A 14,672-nucleotide genomic window follows, 5' to 3' on the forward strand; every position below is an offset into this window, starting at 1 on the left:
CCGTCCACGGCAGACGGGCTAATTAACCGCTCCATGAAAGAGTCAGAACAAGGCACTTAATACGAGAATTCACGTGGTCCCCACCAAAAATCACAGGAATTATACTGGGAGATGAAGCCTTTTCCCAATGTGGGAAGCTCGGCCGGGTGCACGATACATGAAAGATCCATTGTAGCTTCTGGTTATCAAAGAGTGTAATGGTAAATCTCTTGTCCACTTTTTTTTAATCCATTTTTGAAGTCCTTTATGGTTATATTTTATGAAACATGGGTGGGAACCTCAAGAACCTATCTACCCACCTGCGCCTGTATCATCAGAACCATGGTGGTCGCGAAAGGCGTAGGTTACAATTTTGGGTCAGCAATTATTTGTGGTGATTTCTACAGGATTCCCAGTAACATACGTGTATCTAAGCTTTTCTTCAGATGGGATGGACGGTTTAGTGTGGTGCATAAGCCTTGTATCTAAATACTCTCTCCATCTCGAAGAGGTGCTCCATCGGGAAGCCCAAGGGAAATGACCCCAAGCTCTGGCCGATCTTTAACTAAGTTGGATTGGAATGATAGACCTCTCATTGCGCTCATAGACACGTCCACCTCACAGGAGATTGGTGAAACTTTCTCTATAAGAAGAACTTTTGGATGGGTACACTATGTATCACCCCATGCAGATACAACTTTTCAGGGGATGATACATCTGCAGATGTTCCCACTTTCAAACCTTTCGTCTGACCACTATGCAGGTGGAGCGAGTTGCTCGGGTTTCCTCCTGCCTTCTGTAGCTAAAGACTGTATCTCATCTGTCCTAAAGTCCAGGCGAATATCTAGAGCCTCAGTGCCAAGTACTGCTGACGTTATGGACGCCCTGATGTCCCTGGACTGGCATTCAACTGGCTGTGGTGGCATCATTTGGATTGAGGTGACACCACTGGCTTTGGCCCTTGATGGAGAGATAGGGCCCTTTTACTCAGGTTCCCCCTGGATTCTGAGCTGATTAAGAAGAATAAGCCCTGAAAACCCCTTTTAAGTTGGTTGGCCACTGATATCTTTGTACCGTTGTATCTTCTTGTTCAGGTGATATACTTCATTACGAAATGCACCAATGTGAGACTACCTCTCCTTGCTCTACAGACTTGTTTTAGTTCTTTCTTGGTGAACTGGTAGAATAGGAATATTGAGCAATAAATTATGTAGCATTGATGGGGGGGGGGGGGGTATGTCTGAAAGTCGTATTTCTAAAACAACCATGAGGGTAAAACAAGAACCGCTACACGACATGACACATTATCACTGGAATACGGTGGTGAGTGGTTTGTTAGAGTTGAACCTATAAGGTATAGCTGCTGTATCTCTATTGTTTGGGTCAGTGCACCCAATGAGGCTGTCACACCTTTTTATGGCCATCTGGTACTACTTGTGTATGGTGGTAATCCAATGTCTGGCAATATGGCACAAGACCTGCTGACCATGACCTCCCTGACCTAACAACATCTTACGTCATTACTACATATATATATATATATTTTTGGTCCATAAATGACTCTAATGTTCACTCTTTACATTTCTCTCTTTCAGGTCAAGGTCTGGTTCCAGAATCGAAGGACCAAACAGAAGAAGGACCAGAGCAGGGACTCTGAAAAACGTTCCTCGTCGACCTCCGAGTCATTCGCTACCTGTAATATTTTACGGCTGTTGGAACAAGGCAGACTGTTATCCGTTCCGGCTCCCCCCAACTTGCTTTCACCTAATCAAAACCCATTAGGCAATTCATCGGCAAATGGGTCCAGCCTGGGAACATCGGGAAGTACATCACCCAGTATAAGCAGTACCCCACCAGGAGCTGGTGCCTTCACCCTCCAGGTTCCATCCTTAGCTTCTGCCACTTCACCGAGGCTCCCGCCTCCGCTTTGTTTTCCCGGTCCTCTATTGGGGGGCCTACATGAAATACCCACTGGGTACGGACTAGGAAGCTCAGCCTTTGAGCCTTATACCCGTCTGGAAAGAAAAGACATTATGTCCAGCAAAAAGGCAAGTTCCTAAGAATCATTGCCGACGTGAAGGTGTCAAAGTCGAGTGGTCCACTGTGTCGCTTCTCTGCCCGCACACCTATGTACTGGTCGAATATCAAGAGACTATTGAGCCAAATGTGTCTCGTGGTGTGTGTGTTTGTTCTCACAGTGATAATATAAATTGTACAGAGGCAGCTTTATGACTTGTTCAGCGGGAGACGGCGGTCCTCATTTTTCCTACCACTGTTAATTGGTCCGTAAACACTCTCGCCACATTGGTAAATGGGTCTGTCCATCGTGGGATTGCTCTGTACTAAGAAAACCGATGACAAGACACTCGTTCAAGACTTGGAAAAAAAAAAAAATGGAAGGGGTGGGGGAGGGGTGTTAATTATATATGTGAGGTCATTTAATGCATATGGAACCATGTTACCTTGTCTTTCCAGAAGTTATGAGCTATGTTCACTGTGAAATGTAATGAACTGGCCACAAGCAGAGACATGGGGGAAGGAGCAGAGTTTGCAATGTCACAGGACATTGTAGAAGTGGGAAGCGCCGACCCCGGGACCTGTCCAGTCATGCGATCATGGGAGATCAAGGCTGGATGCATCCAGATAAGAGGGGTGTAGAAGAGGACAGCCAGAGACAATTATCCCCATACATTTGTTCAATATCTACAAATTGCGTTCTCTATCAAGTATGTGCACCCCGAAACACGTATTTGAATATTACAGACAAAAATTTTTGTAAACATCCCCATATCTCTGGAGTACTTTTCTGGTGGCTTTACATCACCTCAGCATACACCTGGCATTGAGCACTATGATATCGGGCTTATGTATGATTCCTTGCTCATAAAAGCCTAATTCAGAAATCTCCAGGGTTTTTTTTTTTGTGTGTTGCAACTTTAAGGCTCGCGTTGGACGGCTCCACTTCATACATTTGACAATCTGATTTCTGGGCCACCTTCTTAAACAGATTTATCTTGAAGCGAGCTCTATAAGGAGGTTTCTTGGCTGTTTTCAGTAGGTGTATCGGAGACACACACTTCCAGCCCTGTACTGAGAATCTATGATATGTACAGTATTTAACCATCATGCATGGTCTTCATACCCTGACAGATTGTGCCTACACCACCCAACCCCACCTCCGATCCCGTTCAGTAGATTTTTTTTTCTATAGGGATCCCCGTTAATTTGTATGCCATCCATTAATTCTTGTGGGTCAAAACCCCTTGATGAGATCTCTAAACGTTTCTGCTTTGCTAAAGTAATCCGAGAATAATCAATTGTTTCATTACTATTTATTATGACTTAGTCTGGAACGGAAGGTCGGTTTGTAGATGCCAAAAAAAACTGTAAATGGGAAGAAGTGGTTCCACCTGAAAGTGATGTTTCTTTATGGGACAGGAAGATAAAACTTCAGAAAGTTTTTCCAAATCCTGGTAAACCCTGTAAAAAGTATTTGTACTTATTTTTTGGTGGAGCAAAAGACCACTTTGTCCTCCTGACTTGGACTTCTGTTGAGTTAACAGCACTTCTATTGAGATTATACAGTATCGCTCAAATTCAGGTGACATCATTTGGCATTGGATAACGTCACTTGTGTTAAGATGACATTACTCATGTTGTGATGACAATACTTGGGTTGGGGTGAGGTCACTTGTCTTGAGGTGACATCACTTGTGTTCCAGTAACATAATTGGTGTTGAGGTGACGTCTCTTGTGTTGAGGTGACGTCTCTTGTGTTCAGGTGACGTCTCTTGTGTTCAGGTGACGTCTCTTGTGTTGAGGTGACGTCTCTTGTGTTGAGGTGACGTCTCTTGTGTCGAGGTGACGTAAATGGTGTTGAGGTGATGCCACTTGTATTGATGTGACATCACTGGTGTTGAATATTTAAAAATATTAATGAGGTAAAACTAACCATTGCCAGTAGCTTTCGGTTGGGAGGTCCCGTTACCTTTGTGGGATTTGCATTGACAATCATAAACTGCTTAATAGTTGAATATTCAACCCACCCAAACTGACAGTTTTCCATGAAATAAAGGGGTTCGGGAGATGGACTCTACAATTTGTATGGTGCCCCCTCAAATATGAGCCAACTAACTTGGTTTCTGCTAATTATTTTCACCATGGAGTCACCAGACGTGGAAGCATTAGATTGAATTTCCAAATTCAGTTAAACCCTTAAAAAAAGTATTTGAAGTCTTTTTCTGAAGTAGCAGAAGACCACTTTGTGACCTTGACCTGCAACTTCTGGTGAGGTGACATTACTGGTGTTAAGATAATATCATTTGTATTGAGGTGACATCACTTGGCGTGATGTGAAATCATTTGTGTTGAGGTGACATCACTGAAGTTGAGGTCATATCTCTTGTATCGAGGTGACTTCTCTTGTGTTGAGGTAATGTCTTTTGTGTTGAGATGATGTCTTTTGTGTTGAGGTGACATCAATGGAGCTGAAGTGACCTCTCTTGTGTTGTGGTGACAGCTCTTGTATTAAGGTGATTGTCTCTTGTGTTGAGGTGACATCATTTGACTTGAAGTGACATCACTTGTATTGAGGTGATGTCTCTTTTATTGAGATGACACCACTTGTATTGAGGTGACTTCTCTTGTATGGAAGTGACGTCTCTTGTATGGAGGTGACATCACTTGTATTGAGGTGACATCACTTGTGTTGAGGTGACTTCTCTTGTATGGAGGTGACCACTTGTATTGAGGTGACATCACTTGTGTTGAGGTGACATCACTTGTACTGAGGTGACATCACTTGTATTGAGGTGACATCTCTTGTATGGAGGTGACTTCTCTTGTATGGAGGTGACTTCTCTTGTATGGAGGTGACATCACTTGTATTGAGGTGACATCACTTGTGTTGAGGTGACATCACTTGTGTTGAGGTGACATCTCTTGTATGGAGGTGACATCACTTGTATTGAGGTGACATCTCTTGTACTGAGGTGACATCACTGGTGTTGAGGTGACATCACTTGTATTGAGGTGACATCTCTTGTACTGAGGTGACATCACTGGTGTTGAGGTGACATCTCTTGTACTGAGGTGACATCACTGGTGTTGAAATGACATCTCCAGTGTTGAGCCATTGAGAATTTAAAGCTATGAAGAGGTGAAAATAAGTTTTGCCAACAGCTTTCATTTGGGGATCCCATTGACTGTGTGGGGTAAATTAGAATTTGAATGGACCCTCAGTTGTTGCTCTCATAAACTTCTTAAAAGTTGAATGTATAACCCACCAGAGTTTTAGATGAGATGTTGGGTTTTCAGGTGACCACTCTTCCATGAGTATTGGGTCCTCTTGAATACCCAGCCAACCAACTTGATTCTCATTATTTCTAAGAGGAACTCATTAATTGTCATCGCCATATTGTCAACATACTACAAGACATGGTGGCATGCTGAAATGCCAAGAATTGCCCAAGCAACGGATACAAAGCAGCCCGAATCGTAGCTTGTCTTGAGAGCCCTACAGGCTAACAAGACGCTAACTCATGTCGTGGTCTGGTTCGCTTTGGTCTGTAGCTCCATCCATTCTTGACCACCATTAGTGGCCCTCACCAAAATGACCTGGTGCCAATAAGACATCCTTAGTTTCCATAATATAAAGGAAGAAACATGGCATTGTCACATGATGGTGGCACCATCTTAGAAGCAACTGGTCACAGATGAAGTAAAGGTCCTGGCACAGTCTTGGTAGCATCCAGCCACAGATAGGACATTACACGGTGTTTCACCTACCGAGGAGACGGGCATTGAAGGATGCTGTAATAATCAGTTCCAGTTTATCTTTCGTCCTCTTAAAGAAAACTCTTAAATTCGTATTTCTTGTCATTTTAAGGACAAAGTGATGTCGTGCTTGGTGCTCGGTACTGAAAGGTGTTTTTTGACAAATCATTTTTTTTTCTTCATCCTCACAGAATAAAACTTCTCTGCTTTTGGTAAATAAGATGCGTGTCCGTGTCCTTCATGTCCAGGTCTGATCTCATGTAATCTGCAATCATGGTTAAAGGAGATCTGAAAGCTCCAGGTTATTGAGGTTGATTTGGATTATTCAAGTTATAATCCGTTCGTAGTACTGCAGTGTAAAGCATGGAGGCACCGCTGATGTGGAAGAATGAAGGTTTCCGATGACTTCAGACTCCAAAAACTGCAAATTTAGGCTATGTGCCCACGTAGCAGATTTGATGCAGAGCGTTTTTGCCTCACTCTGGCAGATTTACATGCGTTTTTTCTGCCAGAGAGAAGCATTTTTTCAGCGTTTTTACAGGCGTTTTTTCAAGCAGTTTTCCAAGCGATTTTGAGCATCACCTGGAAAGTGCTTGACAAGTTGGTCACACAATATAAATCCATGCAACCGGCATGGATTTATGTTGTGTGACCAACTTAGATGCTTTAAATGCTGCATCTATAGTTAAAAAGAAAAATAATTAAAAAGTTAAAAATAAAAAAAAACCTGTATACGCACCTCTACGGTGTTCTCCCGGCCGCGTCCTCTCTCCTCGGTGTCCCGCGGCGCACATGCAGGACCTGCGGTGACGTCATTTAGTCAGCTGATGGTCATTCGACTATCACCTGACCGCTGACGTCAGCGGTCGCGTGACCATCAGCTGACTAAATGACGTCACCGCAGGTCCTGCATGTGTGCCGCGGGACACCGAGGAGAGAGGACGCGGCCGGGAAAACACCGTAGAGGTGAGTATACAGGTTTTTTTTTATTTTTAACTTTTTAATTTCTTTTTTTCACCACGTGGTAACCGGGATGAAGAGGAGTTGTAGTCTCCTCTTCATCCCGGGTACCACATGTACCGCGATTACGCCATTGAATTTAATTGAAACGCAGCAAATCCACATATACCTGCGGGTCTGCTGTGTTTCAATGTTCCTCAATGGCCTCGAATTTGCGGCGCAATCACGGTAGAAATGGTCATGCTGCGTTTTGCAACGCAATGCGAATTCGGCGCCCACAGCACATCCGAATTCACATTGCTTTGCATGGCAGACGGTTTTACAAGCGTTTTTGTGGCCGTAAGAACGGCGCAAAAACGCTACAAAAATGCTACATGGGCACATAGCCTTAGCTCTCTGGTGCCAGTTAATAGTGACGTACTGCAAAGGAGTAATGTGGCCCATATCGCTTATATATGTACATGTATAATTATATGCACAAGATACCCAAGTTATATTAGTTGTACATATATAGTTATATACAGACGATACCCAGGTTATACCAGCTGTACATATATAATTATATGCAGACGATACCCAGGTTATACCAGCTGTACATATATAATTATATACAGGAGATGCCCAGGTTATACCAGCTGTACATATATAATTATATACAGGAGATGCCCAGGTTATACCAGCTGTACATATATAATTATATACAGGAGATACCCAGGTTATACCAGCTGTACATATATAATTATATACAGGAGATACCCAGGTTATACCAGCTGTACATATATAATTATATACAGGAGATACCCAGGTTATACCAGCTGTACATATATAATTATATACAGGAGATACCCAGGTTATACCAGCTGTACATATATAATCAGGGGTGGACCTACCGCCGGAGCAACCTCACAGGGGCCCGGCGGTGCAGGGGGGCCCTTGCCGGGTGGCTAATGATGAGGGCAATCTGGCCTGCTTCTCGGAGCCCCGGGCTCCGGGGGGGCCCATGGCCACATTATTCTCATCATATGCGGTGGGCAGAGAGCAATCCCTCTAGCTCCGCCGCTGACAGGAGAAAATGGCAGCGGAGCTGGAGGGGTCCTCACCTCTGCTTTCTGCCCGCCGCTGCGGCTTCCTCTGACACAGGCACACGCTGCTTGATAACGTTATCATGCAGCGCGGGCCTGTGTCAGGGAAGAAGCTGCCGGTGAGGATGATGCTGCAGGGGAGCGCGCTGAAATGCTGGGGAGAACAGGAGAATGAGGGGAGGTGGGGGAAAGCAATGATGGGACTAAGGAGAGCAATGGGGGCGATGGGGAGAGCAATGATGTGACTGGGGAGAGCAATGTTGGGGCAGGGGAGAGCAATGGTGGGGCAGGGGAGAGCAATGGTGGGGCTGGAGAGAGCAATGGTGGGGCTGGAGAGAGCAATGGTGGGGCTGGAGAGAGCACAATGTTGGGGCTGGGGAGAGCATTGATGGGGCTGGAGAGAGCAATGATGGGGATGGAGAGAGCAATGATGGGGCTGGAGAGAGCAATGATGGGGCTGGGGAGTACAATGATGGGGATGGGGAGAGCAATGGTGGGGATGGGGAGAGCAATGATGAGGCTGGGGAGAGCAATAATGGGGCTGAAGGGAAAACAATGATGGGGATGGGGAGAGCAATGATGGGGGTGGAGGGAGAACAATGATGGGGTTGGTGGGAGAGAGCAATGGCGTGGGTTGCTGGGAGAGAACAATGATGGGGGTGCTGGGAAAGAGCAATGATGGGGGTGCTGGGAGAGAGCAATGATGGAGTGCTGGGAGAGAGCAATGATGGGGTTGCTGGGCGAGAGTAATGATGGAGGTGCTGGGAGAGAGCAATGATGGGGGTGCTGGGAGAGAGCAATGATGGTGGTGCTGGGAGAGAGCAATGATGGGGTGCTGGGAGAGAACAAAGATGGAGGTGCTGGGAGAGAGCAATGATGGTGGTGCTGGGAGAGAGCAATGATGGTGGTGCTGGGAGAGAGCAATGATGGGGGTGCTGGGAGAGAGCGATGATGGAGGTGCTGGGACAGAGCGATGATGGGGTGCTGGGAGAGAGTAATGATGGGGGTGCTGGGAGAGAGCAATGATGGGGTGCTGGGAGAGAACAAAGATGGAGGTACTGGGACTGAGCAATTATGGGGGTGCTGGGAAAGAGCACTGATGGGGGTGCTGGGAGAGAGCAATGATGGGGGTGCTGGGAGAGAACAAAGATGGAGGTGCTGGGACTGAGCAATTATAGGGGTGCTGGGAGAGAGCAATGATGGGGTGCTGGGAGAGAGCAATGATGGAGGTGCTGTGACAGAGCAATGATGGGGTGCTGGGAGAGAGCAATGACGGTGGTGATGGGAGAGAGCAATAATGGGGGTGCTGGGAGAGAGCAATAATGGGGGTGTCGGGAGAGAGCAATGATGGGGTGTCGGGAGAGAGCAATGATGGAGGTGCTGGGAGAGAGCAATGATGGAGGTGCTGGGAGAGAGCAATGATGGGGGTGCTGGGAGAGAGCAATGATGGGGTGCCGGGAGAGAGTAATGATGGGGGTGCTGGGAGAGAGCAATGATGGGGTGCCGGGAGAGAGCAATGATGGAGGTGCTGGGAGAGAGCAATGATGGAGGTGCTGGGAGAGAGCAATGATGGGGGTGCTGGGAGAGAACAAAGATGGAGGTGCTGGGACTGAACGATGATGGGGTGCTGGGAGAGAGTAATGATGGGGGTGCTGGGAGAGAGCAATGATGGGGTGCTGGGAGAGAACAAAGATGGAGGTGCTGGGACAAAGCAATGATGGGGGTGCTGGGAGAGAGCAATGATGGGGTGCTGGGTGAGAGCAATGATGAAGGTGCTGGGACAGAGCAATGATGGGGTGCTGGGAGAGAGCAATGATGGGGTGCTGAGAGAGAGCAATGATGGGAGTGCTGGGAGAGAGCAATGATGGGGGTGCTGGGAGAGGGCAATGATGAAGGTGTTGGGACAGAGCAATGATGGGGTGCTGGGAGAGAGCAATGATGGGGTGTTGGGAGAGAGCAATGATGGGGGTGCTGGGAGAGAGCAATGATGGGGTGCTGGGAGAGAGCAATGATGGGGTGCTGGGAGAGAGCAATGATGGGGTGCTGGGAGAGAGCAATGATGAGGGTGCTGGGAGAGAGCAATGATGGGGTGTTGGGAGAGAGCAATGATGGGGTGTTGGGAGAGAGCAATGATGGGGTGCTGGGAGAGAGCAATGATGGGGTGTTGGGAGAGAGCAATGATGGGGTGTTGGAAGAAAGCAATGATGGAGGTGCTGGGAGAGAGCAATGATGGGGTACTAGGAGAGAGCAATGATGGAGGTGCAGGAAGAGAGCAATGATGGAGGTGCTGTGACAGAGCAATGATGGGGTGCTGGGAGAGAGCAATGACGGGGGTGCTGGGAGAGAGCAATAATGGGGGTGCTGGGAGAGAGCAATGATGGGGGTGCTGGGAGAGAGCAATGATGGGGTGCTGGGAGAGAGCAATGATGGAGGTGATGGGGGAGAGCAATGAAGGGGGTGCTGGGAGAGAGCAATGATGGAGGTGATGGGGGAGAGCAATGAAGGCGGTACTGGGAGAGAGCAATGAAGGCGGTACTGGGAGAGAGCAATGATGGGGGTGCTGGGAGAGAGCAATGATTGGGTGCTGGGGGAGAACAATGATGGGCTGCTGGGAGAAAACAAAGATGGAAGTGCTGGGACAGAGCAATGATGGGGGTGCTGGGAGAGAGCAATGATGAAGGTGCTAGGAGAGAGCAATGATGGGGTGCTTGGAGAGAGCAATGATGGGGTGCTAGGAGAGAGCAATGATGGGGTGCTGGAAGAGAGCAATGATGGAGTGCTGGGAGAAAGCAATGATGGGGGTGCTGGGAGAGAGCAATGATGGGGTGCTGAGAGAGAGCAATGATGAAGGTGCTGGGACAGAGCAATGATGGGGTGCTGGGAGAGAGCAATGATGGAGTGCTGGGAGAGAGCAATGATGAAGTGCTGGGAGAGAGCAATGATGGAGTGCTGGGAGAGAGCAATGATGGAGTGCTGGGAGAGAGCAATGATGGGGTGCTGGGAGAGAGCAATGATGGGGTGCTGGGAGAGAGCAATCATGGGGTGCTGGGAGAGAGCAATCATGGGGTGCTGGGAGAGAGCAATCATGGGGTGCTGGGAGAGAGCAATGATGGAGTGCTGGGAGAGAGCAATGATGGGGGTGCTGGGAGAGAGCAATGATGGGGTGCTGGGAGAGAGCAATGATGGAGGTGATGGGGGAGAGCAATGAAGGCGGTACTGGGAGAGAGCAATGAAGGCGGTACTGGGAGAGAGCAATGATGGGGGTGCTGGGAGAGAGCAATGATTGGGTGCTGGGGGAGAACAATGATGGGCTGCTGGGAGAAAACAAAGATGGAGGTGCTGGGACAGAGCAATGATGGGGGTGCTGGGAGAGAGCAATGATGAAGGTGCTAGGAGAGAGCAATGATGGGGTGCTAGGAGAGAGCAATGATGGGGTGCTAGGAGAGAGCAATGATGGAGTGCTGGGAGAGAGCAATGATGGAGTGCTGGGAGAGAGCAATGATGGGGGTGCTGGGAGAGAGCAATGATGGGGTGCTGAGAGAGAGCAATGATGAAGGTGCTGGGACAGAGCAATGATGGGGTGCTGGGAGAGAGCAATGATGGAGTGCTGGGAGAGAGCAATGATGAAGTGCTGGGAGAGAGCAATGATGGAGTGCTGGGAGAGAGCAATGATGGAGTGCTGGGAGAGAGCAATGATGGAGTGCTGGGAGAGAGCAATGATGGAGTGCTGGGAGAGAGCAATCATGGGGTGCTGGGAGAGAGCAATCATGGGGTGCTGGGAGAGAGCAATCATGGGGTGCTGGGAGAGAGCAATCATGGGGTGCTGGGAGAGAGCAATGATGGAGTGCTGGGAGAGAGCAATGATGGGGTGCTGGGAGAGAGCAATGATGGAGGTGCTGAGACAGAGCAATGATGGGGTGCTGGGAGAGAGCAATGATGGAGTGCTGGGAGAGAGCAATGATGAAGTGCTGGGAGAGAGCAATGATGGAGTGCTGGGAGAGAGCAATGATGGAGTGCTGGGAGAGAGCAATGATGGAGTGCTGGGAGAGAGCAATCATGGGGAGCTGGGAGAGAGCAATCATGGGGTGCTGGGAGAGAGCAATCATGGGGTGCTGGGAGAGAGCAATCATGGGGTGCTGGGAGAGAGCAATGATGGAGTGCTGGGAGAGAGCAATGAAGGGGTGCTGGGAGAGAGCAATGATGGAGGTGCTGAGACAGAGCAATGATGGGGTGCTGGGAGAGAGCAATAATGGGGTGCTGGGAGAGAGCAATGATGGGGTGCTAGGAGAGAGCAATGATGCGGTGCTGGGAGAGAGCAATGATGGGGTGCTGGGAGAGAGCAATGATGGGGTAGTGGGAGAGAGCAATGATGAGGGTGCTGGGACAAAGCAATGATGGAAGTGCTGGGAGAGAGCAATGATGAGGGTGCTGGGACAGAGCAATGATGAGGGTGCTGGGAGAGAGCAATGATGGGGGTGCTGGGAGAGAGCAATGATGGGGGTGCTGGGAGAGAGCAATGATGGGGGTGCTGGGAGAGAGCAATGATGAGGTGCGGGTTGAGAGCAATGATGGGGGTGCTGGGAGAGAGCAATGATGGGGGAGCTGGGAGAGAGCAATGATGGGGGTGCTGGGAGAGAGCAATGATGGGGTGCTGGGACAGAGCAATGATGGGAGTCTTGGGACAGAGCAATGATGGGAGTGCTAGGACAGAGCAAGGATGGGGGTGCTGGGAGAGAGCAATGACGGGGATGGGGAGAGCAATGATGGGGGTGCTGGGAGAGAGCAATGATGGGAGTTCTGGGACAGAGCAATGATGGGGGTGCTGGGAGAGAGCAATGATGGGGTGCTGGGACAGAGCAACGATGGGAGTGCTGGGAGAGAGCAATGATGGAGTGCTGGGAGAGAGCAATGATGGAGTGCTGGGAGAGAGCAATGATGGAGTGCTGGGAGAGAGCAATGACGGGGATGGGGAGAGCAATGATGGGGTGCTGTGAGAGAGCAATGATGGGAGTGCTGGGACAGAGCAATGATGGGGGTGCTGGGAGAGAGCAATGATGGGAGTGCTGGGACAGAGCAATGATGGGAGTGCTGGGAGAGAGCAATGACGGGGATGGGGAGAGCAATGATGGGGTGCTGGGAGAGAGCAATGATGGGAGTGCTGGGACAGAGCAATGATGGGGGTGCTGGGTGAGAGCAATGATGGGAGTGCTGGGACAGAGCAATGATGGAGTGCTGGGAGAGAGCAATGACAGGGATGGGGAGAGCAATGATGGGGTGCTGGGAGAGAGCAATGATGGGAGTGCAGGGACAGAGCAATGATGGTGGTGCTGGGAGAGAGCAATGACGGGAGTGCTGGGACAGAGCAATGATGGGGAGCTGGGAGAAAGCAATGACGGGGGTGCTGGGAGAGAGCAATAATGGGGGTGCTGGAAGAGAGCAATGATGGGGGTGCTGGGAGAGAGCAATGATGGGGTGCTGGGAGAGAGCAATGATGGAGGTGCTGAGAGACAGCAATGATGGAGGTGCTGGGAGAGAGCAATGATGGGGTGCTGGGAGAGAGCAATGATGGAGGTGCTGTGACAGAGCAATGATGGGGTGCTGGGAGAGAGCAATGATGGGGTGCTGGGAGAGAGCAATGATGGGAGTGCTGGGACAGAGCAATGATGGAGTGCTGGGAGAGAGCAATGACGGGGATGGGGAGAGCAATGATGTGGTGCTGGGAGAGAGCAATGATGGGAGTGCTGGGACAGAGCAATGATGGGGGTGCTGGGAGAGAGCAATGATGGGAGTGCTGGGACAGAGCAATGATGGAGTGCTGGGAGAGAGCAATGACGGGGATGGGGAGAGCAATGATGGAGTGCTGGGACAGAGCAATGATGGGAGTGCTGGGACAGAGCAATGATGGTGGTGCTGGGAGAGAGCAATGATGGTGGTGCTGGGAGAGAGCAATGATGGGAGTGCTGGGACAGAGCAATGATGGGGTGCTGGGAGAAAGCAATGACGGGGGTGCTGGGAGAGAACAATAATGGGGGTGCTGGGAGAGAGCAATGATGGGGGTGCTGGGAGAGAGCAATTATGGGGTGCTGGGAGAGAGCAATGATGGAGGTGCTAGGAGAGAGCAATGATGGGGTGCTGGGAGAGAGCAATGATGGAGGTGCTGAGACAGAGCAATGATGGGGTTTTGGGAGAGAGCAATGATGGAGGTGCTGGGAGAGAGCAATGATGGGGTGCTGGGAGAGAGCAATGATGGGGTGCTGGGAGAGAGCAATGATGGGGTGCTGGGAGAAAGCAATGATGGAGGTGCTGAGACAGAGCAATGATGGGGTGATGGGATAGAGCAATGATGGGGTGCTGGGAGAGAGCAATGATGGGGTGCTGGGACAGAGCAATGATGGGAGTCTTGGGACAGAGCAATGATGGGAGTGCTAGGACAGAGCAAGGACGGGGGTGCTGGGAGAGAGTAATGATGGGGATGGGGAGAGCAATGATGGGGGTGCTGGGACAGAGCAATGATGGGAGTGCTGGGAGAGAGCAATGATGGGGGTGCTGGGAGAGAGCAATGATGGGGTGCTGGGAGAGAGCAATGACAGGGATGGGGAGAGCAATGATGGGGGTGCTGGGAGAGAGCAATGATGGGAGTGCTGGGACAGAGCAATGATGGGGTGCTGGGAGAGAGCAATGAAGGGGGTGCTGGGAGAGAGCAATGATAGGGTGCTGGGAGAGAGCAATGATTGGAGTGCTGGGACAGAGCAATGATGGGGTGCTGGGACAGAGCAATGATGGGGTGCTGGGACAGAGCAATGATGGGGTGCTGGGAGAGAGCAATGATGGGGGTGCTGGGAGAGAGCAATGATGGGGTGCTGGGAGAGAGCAATG

At 49.7% G+C, this 14,672-nt stretch overlaps 1 protein-coding gene across 1 annotated transcript in view; it reads left to right on the forward strand.

Annotated features, from left to right (window-relative positions):
• Positions 1-5,878, forward strand: part of VAX2 (ventral anterior homeobox 2) — an 880,531-nt gene extending 874,653 nt beyond the window's left edge. Inside the window, exon 3 of the mRNA XM_073649618.1 lies at positions 1,575-5,878. Coding sequence (XP_073505719.1) covers positions 1,575-2,039 — 465 coding nt within the window. The 3' untranslated portion in view covers positions 2,040-5,878. The remainder of the gene's footprint in view (positions 1-1,574) is intronic.
• The last annotated feature ends 8,794 nt before the right edge of the window (positions 5,879-14,672 follow it).

The sequence above is a fragment of the Phyllobates terribilis genome, unplaced genomic scaffold, assembly GCF_046119375.1.
Source record: "Phyllobates terribilis strain yellow unplaced genomic scaffold, ASM4611937v1 Scaffold_1__5_contigs__length_1240528914, whole genome shotgun sequence".
Taxonomy (NCBI): domain Eukaryota; kingdom Metazoa; phylum Chordata; class Amphibia; order Anura; family Dendrobatidae; genus Phyllobates; species Phyllobates terribilis.